General features: G+C 54.8%; 1 protein-coding gene across 4 annotated transcripts in view; it reads right to left on the reverse strand.

The window, feature by feature from the left end:
* Positions 1 to 21,383, reverse strand: part of SPTB (spectrin beta, erythrocytic) — a 137,173-nt gene that overhangs the window by 10,116 nt on the left and 105,674 nt on the right. For 3 of the 4 annotated variants that reach the window (XM_065548904.2, XM_065548902.1, XM_065548903.1), the window contains exons 23-32: positions 19,014 to 19,292; positions 18,277 to 18,407; positions 17,117 to 17,321; positions 16,478 to 16,852; positions 14,777 to 15,021; positions 13,484 to 13,622; positions 12,957 to 13,041; positions 11,635 to 11,831; positions 11,283 to 11,332; positions 10,708 to 10,783 (exon numbers count right to left, since the gene is read on the reverse strand). In XM_065548904.2, coding sequence (XP_065404976.1) covers positions 10,708 to 10,783; positions 11,283 to 11,332; positions 11,635 to 11,831; positions 12,957 to 13,041; positions 13,484 to 13,622; positions 14,777 to 15,021; positions 16,478 to 16,852; positions 17,117 to 17,321; positions 18,277 to 18,407; positions 19,014 to 19,292 — 1,782 coding nt within the window. Of the gene's footprint in view, positions 1 to 10,422; positions 10,784 to 11,282; positions 11,333 to 11,634; positions 11,832 to 12,956; positions 13,042 to 13,483; positions 13,623 to 14,776; positions 15,022 to 16,477; positions 16,853 to 17,116; positions 17,322 to 18,276; positions 18,408 to 19,013; positions 19,293 to 21,383 lie in introns of those variants that run through there. The other variant, XM_065548905.2, reaches the window with a different exon arrangement.

Genomic DNA, 21,383 nt, shown 5'->3' on the forward strand with positions numbered 1-21,383 from the left:
AGAGGTTGCAGTCAGTGAGCCGAGATCACACCACTGCAGTCCAGCCTGGGAGACAGAGTGAGACTCTGTCACAAAATAAATAAATAAATAAACAAATAAAATCGCTGCTCTTTATTTTCCTTCATAAACCTTTTGCTTACATTACTACTTGGTCTCTTGGCTGAATTCTTCCAAGTAAGACCAAGAATTGAGGACTCCGCATTTCCTGGTAACAACAAGGTTAACAGGTATAGGAGGCGGTTTGGAACATGCACTCCCAAAATGGACAGACCTGAGCTTTTATCCCACCTTTATGGTGTTCATCTTTTCCCACCTTAGTGGCCCCTGAGGGTTGTGGGCAGGCCACTCTTCTCTCTATGCATCTGGCAGCCTTTGGACCCTAGACTGTTTGCAATGAGCCAGCATTGACCATAAGGATCTGGAGGCCCAAAAGCACTGCCTGGATCACCGTAGCAAGGAGGAAGAGCAGGAGAGGCAGGGATGGGACTGGAAGCCTGGATTGGGGTCCTTCTGTGGATCCTGCACTCTGACTTGGGTATGCATCTGGGGAGGGCCTGCTTTTCGTCCAAGAGGGGTGGGAGTAGGTTCCAGAGGAGGGGACATGGGCTGCACTGTTGCTCCTGCTACCATCAGTGCTCTCCCTGCCCTTGGGTCTCAGAGAAGCAGCCACGGCAGATATAGGGAGGGAAGCTTGCCAGACCCTCTCAGCCATGTTCGCCCCTCTCACCCAGGCTCTGCTCTCCTGGGACTGGTTTTGCTAGAGACCTCTGTGTCCACATTTTCTTCCTATACTTCCATTCCATTTTCCTCCCTTTAGAAAACTGTCCTCTGAAAATAGAGATGGACTTTGCCAGGGCTGACTCCCAACTTAATCCCATCTTTCTTCTGTTTCCTCTTAATGGGTGCCTGGTCCACATTCCTTGGCAGGGACATTCAGAGGCCATGCCAGTGCAATCAAAACTTATATGACCGGGGCACAGGTTGGCTTTGGAAAATGGGAGTTTCCAATGTATGCAAAGATTTATTTGGCGTTCCTGACTGCTCCTGTAGAGACAATTTAAAATGCATCCTGTCCTCTCCACCCTGAAGGCCAAGGCCAAGAATGAGGGTGAGAGATGAAGGAACTGGGCTTTGGCAGGGCTTCCCTTCCTCTCTGGGAGAGGGGAGCGGACACAGGTGAGAAAGGTGGGGTGTAATGAAGGTGGGTGCAGAAGACGGGGGAGAGGCTTTGGGGACAATCCTTTCATCCCTTCCTCAGCTCCCAGGAGTCTGGCCAACTCCCTGGAGGGGTACAAGGAGGAGGAACCAAGAGGGGCTGGGGTGAGGGAAGAAGGAGGACAGGGATTTCTAGAAGGCCCTGTGAGCAGAGACACCAATGAGCTCTCAGACGGAGCTGGCCCCTTCCCTCAGCCCTCTTCCTGCTCTCCCATCCGGGACCACCAGCAGAGGGCCTCATAAGAAGCCCACCCCTTCCCAGGTGTTGGGTCAGACAGGTCTGGAGTGAGAGTCCCTTGAATTCCATCTGGGGGAAGGGAGAGAACCTTCCTGACTCAGTTAGTGGGAGTGAGCCCGTGACCTACTTCACAGGTGGTTTGCAGCCTTTAAAAGTGAGGTCATGTCTGTAAATGTTGGCTCTCTTATGATCCTTCACCCCTCCCTATCCACCCCTGCCTCCCTGGGGCTTTGCTGAGCAATTATTGTGGCCAGTGTCCTGTGGGGCTAGTGTAAGGATCTCAAAAACCCTCTTGTTCCTGGAGTAGTGGATGCTCAGGACTGAGAAATGGGGAAAGGGAATCTCAGCCATTGGCAGGCAAGGCCTCAGCCCCTCCTTTCTTGGCCATTTTCGGTTGGAACATTCTGAGGCTTGAGACAGGAAGGGGAAACCATGCGAACAGGTAAGCAGTGCAGAAGGGCCTGAGGCCCCACCCCTTTAGGGCAGTGCAGAAGTGGCCTGAGGCCCTGCCTCAATGCTTGGAGTGGGGCACTGAGGTGGAGGGGCCCCGGAAGCCAAAAGCAGAGGTCCCCAGGTCTGGCCCAAGACAACAGCGTGCTGCTGAGTGGAAGGCTCTGGTAATTCACAAGCGGATTTTACAAAGACCTCACAGCTTTGTCAAGAAAAGACTTTGAGGAAGGTTGTATGTAGATACATATCCAAGAGGTCAAATCCTTTTCTGAAGCAGGACCATTTTTAAAAAAGTTACTCTTGGGGTTCCCATCTGCCCAGGGAAAGTGCTCAAACAACAGAGAGCAGGCTGGAGGGACGGCCAGATGCTGCTGGCAGGCTCCTTTCTTGGGGGAGGGGAAGTGTGGGAGCCTGACACAGCCCTGCAAGCATGTGAGTGTGTATGTAAAGATCTTTTGCAATTCATAAGAGATAAGGAATTTCTCTGGGGCCTTTTATTTCTAGCCATTCCTCTGGGAAGGGTATGTAGGTAGAATCAACAATGGGGGCCTTATCAGGGAAGCCGGTGGGGGAGGCTGGGGATGGGGTAGATGAAGCTCCTGTGAGAAAAGAGATTCTCAGAATTCTAGAGCTGGAAAGAGGCCTTGGGGTCATGGGATTCAGCCCTTCCTATCTCAGATAGGAAAACTGGGTTCCGGAAAAGCTCAGTGATGGCTGAGATTAGAGCACACAGCAAGTTAGTAGCAGAGCTGGGGCAAGAATCCATGGCCCTGCTTCCCTATCCACACAATGCCTCTCAAATTGGAAAGGGCACCGCAGGTGGTGCAGGAAGGCAGGGAGCCAAGTAGCTGGGCAGGGACCCACCCGTGAGCCCCTGGCTGCGAACCTGCAGTGGGAGGCCTGTGGTCCTGTTGGCTCAGCCCTGCCTCTTTCTAGGCCAGATCCATCAAGGACCTCCCAGCTGACCAGCTGAACCATCCAGCCATGCCAACTGTGGGCCCTGGGTCAGGCTAGCAGCGTGCTTTGGCAGGCGGACCCACCTCCCCTGAGCCTTAGGGCTAATAAGAGGGGATGAGGTGAGGGTTCTCTGGCTGCCCCCCTGTAAGTAGGCCATGGTCTTAGGTGGGGACTGCCTTGACTGACAGGAGGTGGGATCTGGGGACAGAAAGGACCAGGAGAGTCAATGCTGGCTACTCATGTGGCTGAGGTGTGACTGAGGGACCGGCAGGTTCTACCCAAAGGCGCCACGTATGGTGGAGCTGATCTGAGATTCCCTTCCAACTCTGCTGTAAGGCAGGGGCTGTGCTGGAGTCCTCAGGTCATCAGGAAGATGCAGATTCCACCTGCACCACTGAGGGCTGTCACCCACCAGAGCAGGGGACACTCTGAAGGAGGAGAGTCTGCTGCTTGGAAGAAATTCTGGGTGTCCAGCTGGGGGCAGCAAGGGAGTCTAGACCATAAGTGGAGGTGAAAGAGACTTGGGGAGCGGGCTGAATAAGGGAAGGCACTACCTTTAGTCCTCTGGTTTGGGGAATAGGCAGGGGGAAGTGTCTGAGCTGTGTGTACTGGCTGTGGGATCGTAATGTCAAAGGAGGGCAGGGGACAGGCAGCATCGGTTGCTGGTTGACAGGGATCAGTGGAAAAGAGGGCACAGCCCTTTTGGGGCCTCACAGGATTGTAGTCAAACCAATATGGAGAGGCCACAGGCTCCCAATGGGTGGGGGATGACCATCTCCGGGTCTTTGCAGTCTTGCAAAGTCAAGCAGGAGTCTGTGTAAGCTTGACTTTTTAGTGTCCTGCCTTGCTAGGAAACTGGCTTGGGTGGGGGAGGTAGGGGGTTGGGGTCTCCACAGAGGATGTGCAAAACAGGCCAGGGACATGGGCAGATGGGTAAACGTCTTCTCTGGGCCAAAGGAGGTGAAGGTGTATGTCCAAGCTCAGCCAGCAGGTGGCGCAGGGGACCGCACACAGACGACAAACTCCTCAGGCTCCCAGGAGAAACACAACCTGGCTGGGGACCACAGGGTCTTTCAGAGGTTCTGAAGATGCTCAGCGAACCCGGATGCATTTACAAGCAAAGAACACAGGCAACAAGGTCTCTCTAAAGGTAACGCCAATGAGAACTAGGGCCTGAGGATGCACCCCAGAAACAGACTGACTGCAGCAATGGGATGCATCGTGCCATGACTGAATTCATGTTAGAATTCACATGCTTTTAAGAGATGAAGGACTGAGGTAGGGGATGGAGGAAAATGAAGGGACTTAAATGATCACCTACTAGGTACCAGCTACTCTACCTACATCGTCTCTTCCAATCCTCCCAGCCTCTCTACAAGGCAGGTAGTTATTACCCCCCGTGTTACAGACGAGGGAAACTGGGGGTCATAAAGAATGAGTGACCTGTCCATAGTCACACATTAGTGAAGAACGTTGAAGATGCAGGTCTGTCTGGCACCAAACTCTGTGTTCTTACTAAATCCTGCTGCAAGAGGGGAGACCTGTATCCTCACTCCAGAGGAAAGCACCTGTCCGATGGGGTTTGCAGCCTAAATGAGATGACCTTGGCTTATGCAAAACACATGGCTGATTGACAGAGGCAGCATAATCATGCCAGAGCTGGAAGAGGGGCTTGGGGCCAAACAAGACCCCCTGCTAGATGCCTTAGGCAACCAAAGAGTGCTGGTGACTGTGGGGTGCAGGGAGCAGGCAGCCAAGAAGTGTTGCCCTCGCCCAATGTCTGATGTCTCAGCTCTTGTCCTCTGGGTGAGAAGGGCTGTCACTGGGTGGGTTGGAAAGGCTGTTCAGAAGACAGTTGTTTGCAAGAAAAGAAAAAGAAATTGTTTGTTGAGCTGAGGGCAGCCAAACAGATGAAGAGATGGCAACTTAAGGTAGGCAGAGACAGATGCCTTAAAGGAGAAAGCAGAGGCTGTTGCTGAACAGGGGGAAAGAACCAGGGCGGGGAGCTGAGGCTGGGATGCATGGTGAGGAGTCCCCTGGATTGCAGGCCAAGGGATGGGGAGGGGCTCTTATGAGAAGTTGGGTAGGAAAGCAGTCCAGTGCAACACTGCACCCCAGAGTCCAGCTGTCTGAGACGGCAACTGGGGGGCCTGGCCAAGATGACAGGAAGGGATGTAGGGCAGAAGGGCACCCGGTAAAGCAAATGGAGGGGAAGGGGAATGGCAGTGTGCAGGGGAGGAGAAACCTGGTCCACTGTCACCAGGGCGTGAGAAGAGAATGAGGCTTCCTCAGGAGCTGTCTTCACCATGCCCACCACCTGTGTGACCTCTTCAGGTCCCTGCCCTGGAGGAGCTGATGACTGCTTAGTCGCTCAGTGGTCCTGAGCCAGCCACTCAGCATTTGAAAGACTAGAGAGAGCTAGAAGACACTGACTCCCCCATCGATATCTGCCACCCAGTGGTCACGTCGTCCACTTCAAACCCATTTCTGAGATGCCTCCAATGTTTACTGAGTCTCATCCTGAGGCCATCAGTATCTAGGATGTTCTGAAACACAGCCTGAAAGAAATAATTTAGGAAGAGTCTTTAGAGCAGAGGGGCCAGGAATATTAAATCTGACCACAGCAAAGAGAAAGGGACATGCCCAGCAGCGGGCAGGTGTCCAGAAAGAGCCTACAGCAGGTTTCTCCAGGGAGACAGGCACAGTGCCAGAGTGTAGGCAGACACAGCCCTGCCACACTGACTCAGGCATACTGGGTAGACAGGAACACGCCCAGGTTTTGGGGAAAACTGACGTTGTTTCCAGCTGGGTCTGCCCATTACCAACAAACATAAGATTTGCATTCGCTGCAAAATGTCTGAAAGAGCAGCAGGAGGAGAAGGAAAGACTGGGAGAGCTGGTTCAGGCGAGAAGAAACACAGCTGCTGTCTCCACACCCACATCTCTTCCATCCAAGGACGTCAGAGCCCCACCGCTGGCCGCTGATTAAAGCTCCTGGCTGCCTGCCAGGGAGGCTGCTGCTGGGGGAGGTGCCCAGGTTGCCAAGGGGCAGCAGCAGCTGGAGCTAGCCAGCCAGACACCGGCCAAGAGGTGGTCCTGGCTGCAAGTCCAGTACCTGCTCAGCCCCTCATGTTCGTAAGTGCTGGTTACTTCCCTGAAGCCACATAAACCTTTAATTCTATGGGAATGGAGAAGCAAGGGACCTAGGAGTCTCAGCTTCCATGTTCAGCCCTAGCGAGATGCTCAGGCCCTTTCTCCATGGTCACTGGCTGCACAGGCGGTGCTGGAAGGCCTCGCGCAAGAAGGGCATCTGTGAGCTGCCTTTGGGGAAGACAGCTTTCCCTGACTTCCTGATGAGAAGGCTGATAATGAGGGGCACCCAGCAGCTGCTTTCTGGAGTGGCCTGGCATCCCGGGGTCCCTCTGCACTATAGCCTGGATCTAGCCTTGGGGCTTGGAGGCAGGCAGGGTATGTTTATCCCACACAGTGAGCCCTAGCAAAGGCGATTAGGAGCACCAATCCCTTTCAGGGACGTCACACATGGCGTCACCGCAGCCCTGCTGAGGGAGTTCTCAGAGCAGTTCCCGCTTCACTTCCCAAAACCAGAATCAGGCACAAGGGACAGGAAGATACGCAGGGCTGTGCACTGGGGACCTTTAGCCTGGGGGCACTTGCAGCATCTTCAATACCATTTCTTCTCCATGCAATCCGCCTCCTTCCCTCCCAGGAGAAAGCAGCCTCTCACCACACATGTTACACTGGGGCTTCTGAGGCACCCTGAGCCCGGGAGGTGGGGGATGCTCAGCAGGACCCCCAAGTCCTTCCCAGGGCCACAGCCCCAGGTGAAAGGGAGGTGCTCAGTCTTGAGCAGGTCTGCCTGCTCACTGCCGAGGGTTTCCTGGCAGACCTGGGCCTCCTTCAGGGCACTATCCTGACCGTAGCAGAGGTGCAGCCCCGCCTCTACTCCCCCACAGGGACAAAGGCAAACACCCTAGCCCTTTACTTCTTCTTTCCCATCTCCCGTCTTACACCAGTGGGTACCTGAGACCAGCTGGGTACCATAGCACTAAGCACCAGGCAAGAGGAAAGTGGTGAAAACTACTTCTCCCAGCCCCTCCCTATAATTTGCTAAATTGCTGACATACAGGAATGTTCCAGACTTTCGGTAATTCTCCAGAGAAGGCTTTATAAGAGCATGGAGACTCAGGGGATTAGGTGGTTTATCTAAAATCATGCAGGAAGTTTCCAACAGAATTGAGGACTAGAACCCAGATGTCCTGACTTCCCCTCCAGCAGTTTTGTCTTTTGTGAGTGAGGTCTCGTTTCTTCTGCCTGGCCTCCTATGCACTTACCTTTATGAACGTATTGGCCTTTACCAGAACACGCTCTAATGTGAAAAGGCAAGAGGTGAGGGAAGGTGGTGGGACCGTGCAGTGATGTGCTTGAGAAAGAGGCTGATGTGTGGGATGGCAGCTCCAGTCACCATGTGCACACACACACAGGGAAGGGTAGGACTGGGGAGGGGTGCCGCCCTGTGGTGTGCAGCTGTCCAGACAGGAGCAGGGGTGCCTGGTCCACTCCCATCAGTTCCCCCCAGCAGGAAGCCGACATGCACGGTGAGGGGTTGTACATGAAGCAACACCGCATGGATCTATTCTATAGGGCACTGACACCAGACCACACACAGAGGACCAGCAGGAGAGCCACCGTCCCCCAGGCCTATCCCAGAGGGGAGGCGCAGCCATTGGTCATTGCTCCCTGGGAGAGGCCTGCGGTTCTGTGAAGGGGTAGTCCCGGCCAGGCAGGCTGGAGAGACCGGCCGTTGGGCTTGCGAGGACTCTTCCAGAGCCAGGTTGGGCTTTCCCAACAGGCTGTGTCCTCCTCTTTCTCGCATCGAATTCGGATGGCGTATTAGGAGGGCCTAATACCTCTGAGGTTCATGGATCCCCATGAAAACTTAACAAAGGGCTCAGAAGACAGCAGCAGCAGGAAATCTGTGCATGAGGCCTTGGGTCTGGTGTTGAGTCACCATCTGGTTTCTTTCCGGCACCGGGCACAGTCCAGTCTTCTCATCTGCTGGAGTGGCTGGCTCTCCGGAAGGGGTCTCGAATGTGGGCTCACTCCTTCCCCCAAAGAGATCATCAGGTCCAAACAGGTTTTATTCCCCCCAACCCGGTGACGTTCAGGTGTTGGCTGGAGGCGGCTCTGATGCACAGGTAATTACATTTGCATGGACACACATGACACAGACAATGGATGGAGTCGCTCTGGTGCTCACCGAGGAGCCCGCACACCGGGACACTGCCACATGCAGACACACAGGGACGCACGGCAGAAGCAGGCGGGGGCAGGGCGCAGGGACAGCCCCAGCCCGTGTACGCAGTCTATGCTGGGCCCCCAAAGTTTGCTCTCCTTCCGGCAGGGGCTGTTGCTGGGAAAAAGGGGCTGGGACGCAGTCCACCACAGACAGGGAAGCGAGACCCCACATGCCACACCTGGAGCTTCAGAGGGAACTTCTGGGAGAGACCCTTCAGCAGGAGCCCAGCAGTGCCCTCTGCTGGGCATGGTGGGCTGGTGCAGCTATGAAAGGGAGGCCTCTGGCGAGGCTGGAGGCCACAGAGGGGTGTGTGTGGGGAGGGGGAACGGGGGGGGGAGAACGGGGGGAGGGGGAGTTGGGGAGGGCATCTCCCTCAGATGGTGAGAAGGGTTGAAAAAGGGAGGCCTCACTGTTTGTACATGTTTCTGGGGGTGACTGGTGTACCAGAAACTTCCATCTGGAATGCCTGTCTTCCTAACCTCACCCCCAGGTTCAGGCAGGCTCACCGGGCACCTGGAGAGGTAGACTGCAGGAAGGATCTGTGGCTCCCTTGACCCCCGGTGCATCCTGCCACAGCGGGGACATGCAGGGGGAAGCCATGCAAGCCGTGTGCTGAATTCTTGCTTTCTTCTCGGTCAGCTGCTCCCCAGAGCAGTTCCCTAAGCCTGGGTGACAGCCTCCCAACCTCCCTGCACAGACCCCATGGGGTCCTAAGGGGCCTGCTCCAGGTAAGGTTCTGAGGCACATGCCCTAGGCCTCTGGTAGCTGCTGTCTTGGGCTCTCCCTGTCCCTTGAGCCAGGCCTCTGGCTCATCCTCCTTTCCTACAAGTTGGGGGGATGACCCCTGTTACTCAAAGCCCTGGGATTCTCTTCAATTTTGCAGACTTCCTTCAAGTCTGTTCTTGTCCCAGAACCAGCTCCATATCCAGACTCACTGACCCACAGGCCTCAGGCGAGGTCGGTGGAAAGAGGAGAGGGCTCTGCATAGGGGGAAGGAATAGCCTACAAGGATGGGCAGCCCCACTTCACTACCGAAGATGCCCGCAGTGGGGCAGGTGGGATGGGACAGTCGAGTGGTGTGTGTCTGTGTGTGAGTGCGGGTGTGCGTACGGGGGGGTGTGATGTGTGTGTGCGTGTGTGTGGGGGGGTTGTGGTGTGTACATGTGGGTGTGTGGGGTGTGGTGTGTGTACGAGTATGTACGTGTGTGTGTGGGGGGTGTGGTGTGTGTACCTGTGTGTGGATGTGTATGGGTGTGGTGTGTATGTGTACGTGTGTGGGGGTGTGGTGTGTGTGCATGTGGGTGGGTGTGGTGTGTGTATATGTGTATTGCGTGTGGGTGTGAGTGGATGTGTGGGGGTGTGGTGTGTATGAGCGTGTGCGTGTGTGGGTGGGAGTGTGGATGTGTGTGTGGGTTGTGGTGTGTGTGTATGAGTGTGTATGTGTGTGTATGAGTGTGTGTGGGGGTGCGGTGTGTGCATATGAGTGTGTATGTGTGTATGAGTGTGTGGGGGTGTGTGTATGAGTGTGTATGGAGGATGTGGTGTATGTGTACGTGTGTGGGAGTGTGAGTGTAGATGTGTGTATGGGGTGTGGTGTGTGTATGAGTGTGTATGTGTGTGTATGAGTGTGTGTGGGGGTGCGGTGTGCACATATGAGTGTGTATGTGTGTATGAGTGTGTGGGGGTGTGTGTATGAGTGTGTATGGGGGATGTGGTGTATGTGTACGTGTGTGGGAGTGTGAGTGTAGATGTGTGTATGGGGTGTGGTGTGTGTATGAGTGTGTATGTGTGTGGGTGTGAGTGTGGATGTGTGTGGGTGTGGTTGTGTATGAGTGTGTACGTGTGTGTGGGTGTGTGTGGATGTGTGTGGGGGTGTGGTGTGTGTATGAGTGTGTACGTGTGTGTGGGTGTGAATGTGGATATGTGTGTGGGGTGTGGGGTGTGGGGTGTATGAGCGTGTACGTGTGTGGGGTGTGTTGCGTGTGCAAGTGGGTGGGTGTGGTGTGTGCATATGTGCATGAGTATGTGGGTGTGTGGTTGTGCGTGAGGTGTGTGTATGGGGGTGTGGTGAGTGTGCATGTGTGTGTGCACCTGCATGTGTGTGTGCGTGTGCATGTGTGTAGGTGTGGGTGCAGGGGTGAGTACTGCCTAGAGGAAGGAGTTGGAAAATGGAAAGGATGGTACAGAAATGCACTAATCATCTCTGGCTAGTGTTTCCCCTCATGTAAATGGTGATATATTTATACAATAAAATTTATTAGATAAAACCAAACTAATAATGTCATGTCACTGGGCTGGCCTGTTTCCTCTGCGCTGAGGGGAGGAGTGGAGAAGGCCAGTACTCTCATGCGGAACACCTGAATGAGGACGCAGCCTGCTCTGCTGGGAGGTGGCTGCAGGGATGTGGGCAGGATGGAGGGCGGGGCTGCGCCAGCTCATCTCGCCTTCACCTGGGCTGAGCCTAGTAGGGGTGAGAGGGCTCTGGCTGCAGTGACTCCCAGGAACTAGACAAACGAGACCAGAGACTGACCGGGGACGTTCTCTCAGTGGCCGCATGGTGGGAAACCGGAGCCTCCCCTGCTGTCTCGCCTTCCTCCTCTTGAGGCCTAAGGAAGACACAGTCTCTTTAAAAACAAGCACCCCTCTGAGGCCAGTGCCTCCTGCAAGGCCTAACTTTTCACCCACGCCCACAGGGAGCAAGCTCCAAATAGCTCCCCATCCAGTCAGCCGGCAGCCTGGACAGTGCTCGGCAAGGAGCCGCCCAGAGACTTCTTCGGAGAAGCCAAGGCAGATTCTTCAGAAGGGAGCCAGGTTCCAGGCAGCACAGGCTGTGGGGCCCCGTGCTCAGGTGGCTCCAAGGCAGGGCCTCACCTGGCAGCCACTGCTCCCGGCCCCCTCCTCCTGCACCAGGCCTTCAGCCCGCCCGTGACTGGGGAAGCAAAGCTCCTCTGCCCTCATGCTCAGGCACTCCGGGCCTTCCTGACAAGGGTGCCCACTGTGAGAGGTCAAATGCAACTGGTCCCAATGTCAGGTTTCTGATGAAAGGCACCCCCTACTCCCACTTGGCAGAACACTCAGCTCCCCGGACACACGGCCACCACTCACCCAGTCTCCTCTGCGGGTCTCTCTGCAATCTGGCGTTCTTTCAGCTCAAGCTAGAGGAGGAGAAGGCCCAGGGGTCAGAGCAGCCACAGAGGCGAGCTGTGTTCTCAGATGACCTCCCTCTGGACGTGGCCCTGCACCCCCACACGCCCTGGCATTCATTCCTTCTATAGTCAGCCCCTTCTGTCCTTTGCGTTCAGAGGTCAGTACTTCCTGCCACTTGTCTTTCCTTCCCATTGTCCCTGCTGGCCAAGCCTGTCACACCATTCTAACTACCTAACAACTGGCCTGGAGTTCTTGACATGAGGGCATAGCTGCCACCCTCCTGAGCCTCCCAGCACTGTTCCCTGCTCACCGTGGTAGGCTTCTCCAGGGCAGCGAAGCGCTCTGCCCAGCTGGCCGTGGACTTCTCAAAAGCCTCGTGCCTCTTGATGAGCTTCTCCACACTGTCCACTGTGTGTCCAAAGTCCCCGCTGGCCAGGTAGGGCTCCTGGGCGATCAGCCACGCCTCAGCCACAGAGGCGTCCCTCGAGAACTGGCACACCTCCAGCACTGCCAGGGGGAACAGGACACAGACCCCCCCACAAGGCCCAGGGCCTGTTAGCACCCAACTGCTCACTCCTGATTAGGGCCAGTGGTCAGGCTGGTGGCCTGAATAGGTGTCCCTAAACCACATGGATACCCTTGCTGCCTGCAGCCACCCCATTCCACACTGGGCCCCTAACCTAGCTTCACAATGGTTATATGTTTTCAGAGAGAGGGCTTCAATCTGTCACCCAGGCTGGAGTGCAGTGATGTGATTATGGCTCATGGCAGCCTCAGCCTCCTGGGTTCAAGTGATCCTCCCATCTCAGCCTCCCATGTGGCTGGGACTATAGGTGTGCACCACCACACCCAACTAATTTTTGTTGTTGTTGTAGATAGGGTCTCCCTATGTTGCCCAGGCTAGTCTCAAACTCCTGAGCTCAAGCAATCCTCCTGCCTTGGCCTCCCAAAGTGCTGGGATTATAGACATCCCACCATGCTTGGCCCAATAGTTATATTTTTTAAATTATATTTTTCACTAATTAGAACCCTATTTTGAAAACAAAATGTATTTTAGATGTCTCTGAGAAGGAGTCTTCTGCCTTGAACATTCTTCCCAGCCCTTGGCTGTCTCACATGATGCTGGATGAGTGGCCAGAGGACCAGTTGGCGCTTCTTGGCTCTCAACTCCTCCTTGAGTGGTGGCTTTTCCCCACCTCTCATCAGCACCCAGCTGAAGGAGGAAGAGCCCCCTCTACGCTTGATATTCCTCAGGAGGAATGTCTGGGATTCATGAGAGCCTTACCCCAACCCCTCCCCCAGACCCCAACCCCTCCCCCAACCCTCAACCCCTCCCCCAGGGCATAGCTCTGCAGGCATACCAGCCTGGGCATGAGGCTGGGGGCAAGTGGGGCAGAGGATGTGCAGGGAGTGGGGGCAGCTGCCTGGTTAGAGGCTTCCAGCAGCGTGTCCACTCCAGCCTTCTGCCTAGACGGCTGAGGCCCCTGGCCCCAGAGCTTTGCTGAAGAGCAGTGCTGTGGGGGGCTCCTCTCTAGACAGTAGTGAAAATCCACCCATGGTGGCACCTCCCTATTCCCCTACTCCAGCGGGGGTACTCCTGCCCCCGGGCCCTGCCTCCGGGGCTCTACTCACACATGCGGAGCCGCTCCCAGCGGGCCTCCCACTTCTCATTCATCTCTTTCCTCCTAGACGTCACCTGCTGCAGTTTCTCGCGGATCTACGGGGAGGAAAGGGAGAAAAGTTCAGGCCTGGCAAACCCTTCCCCATCTGAGGCAGTGCATAGATGGGTCCTGCAAAGAATGCCAGGTTTGGTTCTACAGTCCTGGCTTCAAGTCTTGGCCCAGCTACTTGCCAGCTGTGCGGCCTGGGGCATGTTACTTAACCTCTCTGAGGCCCATGTGCCTCTCCTATCAAAGGAGGTCACCACCTCCAAAGTGTGTGCACCTGTGGGTGTTAGGCAGGTTATGAGCCTGCTCTGCTTTACTGAGTGGCCAGCTCCTTAAGGCAGGGAGTGTACTTGCTGGGGCTGCAATCCCCAGGCCTGTGTGCAGCCCTGATCTCTATGAGTGAGAGCAAGACAAGCTCCTCAGAAAAGCTGCAGCTCTCAGCTCCCTCCCAGGAGGCTGCCTGGCTCGCCTCCATCCCTGCCGTCCCCTCACCTCCTCTGAGGCCTGGTGCTGCCGCTGCAGCAGGGACTCGCCAAGCTCCAGGCAGGCACTGAAGTTCTTGCTCCGGGTTTCAATCTCTGCATTGATGCCCTGGTGATACTTCATGAGCAATTCCACAGAGGAGACATCCCTGCGGGACAGGAGGACAAGGGAAGAAGGGAACTCTGGGTCACTCTGGACTGCCTCTGTGTCCCAACCAGAGGGGCCCACCTCCCCGTGCCTGTGGGAGTCAGACCCTGCTCCCTCCTCTCTCTCTGGCCAGCCAGGGGGTCCTCCGCCAGCCCAGTCCCAGCAGGAACACAGATGCCCTAGTATCTCCCATTGCTCAGTGGCCAGAGCATGGGCAGTGGGTACAGAAATCCCAAAGAAGCCTGGGAATATTACTGGGCAATAAAAAGGAATAGGGTACTGACTGATGCTACAACATGGATGCATCTTGAAAACATTATATGAAGGGAAAGCAGTCAGTCACAAAAGACCACATATTGTATTATTCCATTTATATGAAATGTCCAGCATAGGCAAATCTAGAGAGATAGAAAGTCATGTAGTGGTTTCCAGGAACTGGGAAGAGAGGGGAATGGGGAGTGACTGCTAATAGGGACGGAGTCATGAAAATCTTCTAACCTTAGATTGTGGGGATAGTTGTGTAACAGCGAATATATTAAAAACCATTGAATGATACACACTAAATGGATGAAGTGTGGTATGGGAGTTATATCTCTGTAAGAATGTTAAAAGTAAGACCATCAGGACAGACACTGTAGGGGCAGAAGGATGGAGATGGATCAGCAATAACTGATGAAGTTGCACAGACTGGGCAGAGTGGTCTGATCTCTGCAGGGGCTCTCACTGCCCAATGCCTGACTCCTCCTCTCATGGACAATGAGCTTCTTCCTGAGTTTCGGGGGAAGGGCCCCCTCACATCCCAGGGCTAGGAGAAGAATGCGCAATCTTAGACCTACCCAGCTTTGGACATGTGAGTTGCTTATTTTCACTGACAGCCATGGTCACTGTGCCCATTGGAGAACCTGAATGACAGATGTCTCTCTCTCTACACCCAGGACTCTCCTGACTCTGAAACGATTGGTCCTCCCAGTGGAAGCTGAGCCAGGCCATTTCTGCCTAGATCCAGCCTCAGGCCTCAAGTGTCCCCCAGGGATTTTCATGGACCAATAATCCAGGACTGTCCCTCCAGGGACGAGCCCCAGTGCAGCACCCTGGTTGGCCGGGATCCTCTGGCCTGGAGAGGAGCTGCCTCTGCCTCAAGGACGCTCCCCTCACCTGGGCCTCTCCTGGGTCTCGATCTGCCGGATGATGCTGTCCATCCAGGAGAGGAGGTCACGGGCCATGCTGAAGAAGCGGAATTTATCCGCCGTGTCCACTAGCTGGGTCCGGCGCCCGGCACAGGCATCGAGCAGTGCCTGCCACATGGCAGACACCTCCTGCTCCTTGTTCTGGATGGCCTCTGCCTTCTCCCCAGCATATGCTGTCTGCAGACGGGTGGCCACGTCCTGGAACTGCTGCACCTGTGGTCAGGCAAAACCAGACATTGTTCCCTGGACATCGTTCCCTAGGTGCTGTGGTCCTAGGACTGGAAGGGCAGCTACATTCTCCTGGCCTACCAACTCAGGGCACTGCTGGAAGCTAGGATCTTCAGCCTCCACCCAGGGGGTGCTATAGGAGAAGGCTCCTTGCTTTGACACTTCTGCCTACCCAAGATACCTCTTGAACTTTGTGAAGGTTTGGGAGTGAGAGGAACTCCGTGCCCTTTGATCTCCTCAACAGTACACTAATGAGAGGAACTACGTACCAGGCACTGTTCTAAACACTTTCTATTGATGAACTCTCTTCATCTTTCCAACAAACCCATGAACGAGGTACTATTACTGTTGCTATTTTTGAGATGGGGAAAACGAGGCACAGGGAAGCTAAGTAACTGGTCCAGGGTCCCTCAAACTAGTAAAGGGCTACAGTTGGGATTTGCACCGTGCTCCTGAGTCCTCATTCTTAACCACTCTGTGTGCTGCCTCTCTAAGGAAGGGGTTGCACCAGATCCCCTGATTGAGGCTGGCCCCGGAGACAGTGACACCTCACTCCTAAGACCTCAGTGGGACTACATCTATCTCAGGGGCCCTGGCATCCCCAAATGCAACAGCCACACACCAGGCCCTCCACTCCAGCTGGAGGACACATCCCTAAGAGATCCCCTTTTGGATGAACCAGGGGCCCAGTGTACCCTGGTGTTCTGTCCCCAACCTCTGCGGGGCTGGTCTGGGATTGCACAGCCAGCCTACCTCTCCCTGCTGCACTGGAAGCTGGGGGAGCCCTCAGCAACAGGGGCCACCTTGCATTTGCCCTTTCTATCATACCAAGCTCTGGGGGACCCTAGGGATCTGTGGAGGGCAGAAATGACAGGGGCTTTGCCGGGGAAGGCAGGGGTTTGAACAGTAGAACTTGGGGGCTCTGCAGCTCCCATGTGGAAAGGTTGAAGTGCCTGGTGCTAAGTGTGTGGGGTCTATAGCTAAACTGCCAGGGTCTGAGCCCTGGCTTTACTGTGTACCCACATGTTCCTGGGAAACTTATGGGCCCTCTACCCCTCCCTTTTCTCATCTGCAAAGTGCAGGGAATATTAGCAGCTGCCTCAGAGGATGGCCTTGAGGGTCCAATGGCTACATACATTGCTCAGAAAAGCACCTGGTGCTAGAAAAGTGCTGTGCATGTGTTCACTAATAATACTGTACAACTGGAGAAACTGCACTGTATAGTATTATATGCATCGGCCTTTTGTGAGGATTCAGTTTAAAGAACGACTTCTGAAGCTAAGGAACATCTGAAAGCCACTGCTCCCTGCCCTGAGCTCCTGGCTGTCTAAGGAGGCGAAACCTCCTGGCACCCATCCTAGAGGTTTCCCCGCTGACAGCCAGGTTGGGACTGACACCCGGGTCTCCTGGAAGTTGGTAGCAGGTGGGTGGCTGAAGGTACCTGGACACCCAGCAGGTGGAGCTCCCGCTCGAAGGCCGTGTGCACCCGGTGGAAGGACTCCGCCGTGCTGGCGTCCAGCCCCACGTCCTCTGGCAGCTCGCGGTGCTTCTCGTCGATGAGGCCCAGGATCTCGGCACCCGTGTAGAAGTAGCGGTGCAGGTCGTAGGAGGCGGCCAGCAGCTGCATACGCGTGTCGATGAGCTCCAGCAGGTCTGCCCACATCTCGTTCAGCCCGTCCTTCCACTCAGCGATGGTGGCCGCCTCGCTGTGGCCCGCGTCGATGAGTCGCTCGATGAAGGCATTCACGTTGTCCACCCGCTCCTGCCCAATCGCCCCAGTCTCCCGGGCAAAGTCCCGGAACTTGTCCCGCAGAAGCTGGGTGTGGGGCAGACAGAAATGTGGTTATGGGGTGCAGAGGGGTTATAGGTGTCACCAGCTTAGTGGAAGACATTCCCAGGCAGTGACTGCAGCACCGGGAGCCACACTGTCACACCTTCCCCAGGGCAGGCCCCATCTGCGGGTCCCACCTCACACTGGGGAAGTCGCATCCTGCGCAGCACTCTGTGTGTCTCGAGTGAGGGCTGGCTGCGTCTACTGCATTAGAGAAAGACAAAGACAGCAGGAGCTGTGGCTACTCACAGTCACGTGGTCAAAGTCTTGCCCCATTTCCGGGGAAGAGGCCACCAGCTCCTTTTCTGAAATCCACTGCTCCAGGTCGTCAGTCTCCCGCTTGAGCTGGAACAGGTGGTACATGTTCTCCAGCTTGCGCTTGCGCTCTTCCGCCACGTCCTTCAGCCCTGCATAGTGCTTGTCCACTTGCCCCTGAAGCCTGATGATCTGCTCCCTGGAATTCAAAACCAAGAAGGCCCTCAGAGACAGCAGCCACGAACCCAGAGCAGTGGCTCGGGGGAGCCAACATATGCTGACCACAGCCCCCTGGCAGGGATAGGTAGGGAGTGAAGCTCTGGAGAAATGACAGGGGCTTTGCCGGGGAAGAGCTGGGGAGAGAAGGGGCCACACCCTAGCCTCAGTGGATGACACACTGTGTCCTGGAGGAGTGCTTCCCGTGGTGCCCCTCAATCTGGCAAGCTTACAGGGACAAGTGCAAATGGGGAATGCCTCCATTGTTCTTCCAGAGAGGCTGGGGGAGCCTCACTGCCTGAGCAGGGCTCCTGCAGCAACAACTCTGCTCAGCCCTCCAGGGAGGGACAGGACATACTAGGGGCCCAGACAGTGTGGGTCCCGGGGAAAATCTGGGGTGGCTGCTGAGGACCCACAGTGGTGGGCACCTTAATGGCAGCTGAGGACAGGGCTGTGGCTGGGGGCAGTGTGTGGTCTGTGGCCCAGTGGGTTCCCATGTATGCAGGATCCACAAAACCTCACAGCCCAGGTGGGCACAGGTTTCCACCTGCATTCCTACATCGTGGTTCTGTCTGGACCGTGAAGTCCTGCAGACCTTCTGGACCATAAAAAGAAAAGCTAAAGTAGTCTTCAGTGTCCCTTAGCATATTGTAACCCTTTGGAAAATTGGTGCTATCAGGTCACCAAGAGGGTAGTTTTGCTAACCCCTTCTCTTTTCATTTTGCAAACCAGGGCCTTGTTGACCCAGCTGGAAGTGACTCACACAAAACCAAGGCATTAAATGAAATTGGATCCATCACCAGTCCTGCGGCAATTTTCTCCAGCCCTATTAGTGAAAACTGTTTCCATTTTCCTCTTAAATCTGAAGGGACATTGGCTGGTGGGCCCCTGGCTTGATCCCCATCTCCTGACTGAGTCAGCCCAGGGGGCACACACACCCCTCAGGGTGGCCTGCAGACAGCAGGCCCTGGGCCCGGCTGGCCAGCTGCTTGATGTTCCGGCCATAGTCCTCCACCGCACGCTGCTGCCTCAAATGCCGCTTCAGCATCACGATGGCGCCCTCTTCATCCTAGAACGCAGCAGACAGTCAGCGCCAGAGCTCAGCCTGGCCATGATCCCTCCCTTGGCAAGTTGTGCCCCTGCTCCTGGAGGTGCCTTAGGGAGGAGGGGAGCAGGCTTGTGGGACACCCGTAGGAGAGCCGCACATGTTCCCTTCCTGCCTTTCTGATTTCCCAGCAATGCCCGTGTCCTACCTCCCTCTCCAGACTCCCCCGATTTGTATCTGACATATACCCTTCCTTTCGTGCCCTAACCCCTGTCCCCATGAAAACATCATATATCATTCCAGCTTTGAGAGACCCCCACCTGTCACCTCTCACCCCATCTCTTTCATAGCAGTTCACCAGTACAGAATCCATGGCAAAGAAAAGTAGAGAACCCCTGGGTTAGAGCAAACCTAAGTGGGCAAACAGGAGGCACCTGGCTGCAGCGTGTGCCCTGCAGGGGTGTGTCCAAGCAGGCACCAAGGGAGGGCAGGGAGTCTGTGGGTTCCTCGTGCCCCTCCCCTGGCCTCACTCCTCACGCAGTTGGACTCACAAGGCTCCCCACGGACAGCCAACCTCAACTCTTCCTCTCTGCCTTGGCACCCTGGCTGGTATCCCCTGCCTGAACAGACCTTGGGGATCTCATCAGAGATGACGTAGAGTTCCTGCTCGCCAATCCAGGCCTCAGCCTCATCCGCATCCAGGTAGTACTGCTGTGCCTCGTTGGCGTCCCTCAGTCGCTGCAGCCTCCCAGCTGCTGCCTCCTGCAGCTTATCCCAGGAGCTCTGCAGGTGTCTCAGGCGCTCCTCGAGGTCCTGGCAGTCGATCTCCGCTGCCTCCACCAGCTGCTGCCCTCTCTGAAGCACATCCTCAACCCGCGGCGTATGGCCCAGAATCTCATTCTGCAGTGTCTGTGGCCAGAAGGAAGAGCTCAGGGCAGGGCCTTCCCACCATGGCGGGGAGGCTGCTTCTGCAGTGGCAGCATAGCTCTGACACCCTTGGTCCCTCTCACCCCCTGTTGCTAGAGCAGAGCAGGTGATGGCGATAAGAACTACCAAGGACCTCTTGCAGGCTGCTAAGCACCTCACGTGCACCATTCTTGCACCCTCAGGTGGCCTGCTGAGATAAGCATGTGGAAACTGGCATGCAGCAGTGAAGTCACTCAGTGGCAGAGCCGGATTTGAACACAGCTCCACCTGACCCAGAAGCCTGTACTCTTGACTGTCCCCTATCTTCCTATGCTTCAGCAGAGCTTGATTCCTTAGGTGTATGTGTTGGAAGGAAAAGAAAAATGGCCTTTTTGATACCTTGTTCTAACAGCTTTTGCAGGATTTATGCAGGATCATTTATGTGGGATCCGCACAACCTGGCAGCTCAGGTGGACACAGTTTTCGCCTTCCATCTAAAAGAACAGGTGACAGCAGCCCCTCGTTTACAGTCTTAGCTTTTGTTTCGTTTTTCCCTACTTCTATTTCTCAAATCTTTTGTGAGCTTTGCATTAGTCCCTGTTTGAGCCTTCGGTCATGAACATGGCCTCTTCCTCCCACCCTGGTGGCTGGGTCACCTTTTTCTTCAGGACGCCCTGACACGGGCTACTTGCTTTCTAGGTCCTAGAGGCCGGGCTAGCTGCTGCTGGTGTGTGGGCTCCTGAGCTCCATATATCTCGCTACCTGTTTCTTCCCTCTCTATAATTTTCCTGTGGCCTTTAAAACTGGAAGGCAGGGGCAAGAGCAGCCCACGTGAGCAGTACAGTGATAGCTAGCATTTGAAATATATACAAAATAACCACATCTACAAGTCACATAACTTGCTGAAATGCATTTGTATACTTTATGCTCAGAATCTCAATTTTTACAATTTCCGGCAGTCTCTGCAATTGCATTCAAACAACCCACGTTTTCAGCTCCATTTGCTTGTTACTCTGAGATCTTAAGACCTTTGCATGGTGGCCTGAAAATTAATTTCTTTCTTTTTTTTTTTAAGATAGGGTCTCACTCCAGTCACCCAGGCTGGAGTGCAGTGGCACAATCACAGCTTACTGGGCCTCAACTTCCCAGGCTCAGATGGGAAGTAGGCTCAGATCCCAAGTAGCTTGGATTACCGGTATGTACCACCACATCTGGCTAATTTTTTGTATTTTTTGTAGAGATGGGGTTTTGCCATGTTGCCCAGGCTGGTCTCAAACTCCTGGGCTCAGGCTATCCACCCACCTCGGCCTCCCGAAGTGCTGGGATTACAGATGAGCCACTGCGCCAAGCCTAAAAAGGTATTTCTTTCTTTTTAAGCAATTACTTTCTAGTATCTGTGCAGGGTACTTACGTTTAATGTCTTCTTCCCCATCTTCATTCATTCAACTACTATGTATTAAGTTCTTTTCTATGTACCAGACCCTGGTCTAGGTAATAGGGACAATATAGAAACAAGAAAAATGAAAATCCCTGTACTCTAAAGCTTACAACCTGGTAGAGGAAATAGAAGGTAAACATGCAAATAAATGAATAAACAAAGGCTGGGCCTTCCTCCCTGGGGGCTACAAGGAAAAGACAACAGTGGGATGAAGAACGTCTGCTGTGATGTGGCAGGAGCCACTTTAGCTGAGGGAGTCAGGGAGGGCCCCTCTGAGGAGACGACACTTGACCACGAATGACGGGAGGGAGGCAGCCACACAGAGATCTGGAGGTGAGTGTTCCTGGCAAGAGGACTGAACAAGTGCAAAGGTTCTGGGGTGGTCTTGAGCTGGGACTGCCTGAGGCCACAGAGAGGGCAAGAAGAGCTGGAATACCGTGAAGGAGGGCAAAGTGAGAAGAGCTGAGATTCAGAGGAAGGCAGGGGCCATATCAGGCATGACTGGTTCTTAATCCTGATTGCCCACTGAATAACCCAGGGAAATAGATGCAGCTAGGAGCCTACCCCCAGAGATCCTAATTGATCTGAGGTGGGACCTGGGCATTCACCTGTCTAAAAGGTGCCTAGGTGATTTGAGTGTACAGCCCGGTGTGAGA

This window comes from Macaca fascicularis, chromosome 7, assembly GCF_037993035.2.
Source record: "Macaca fascicularis isolate 582-1 chromosome 7, T2T-MFA8v1.1".
NCBI classification, from domain to species: domain Eukaryota; kingdom Metazoa; phylum Chordata; class Mammalia; order Primates; family Cercopithecidae; genus Macaca; species Macaca fascicularis.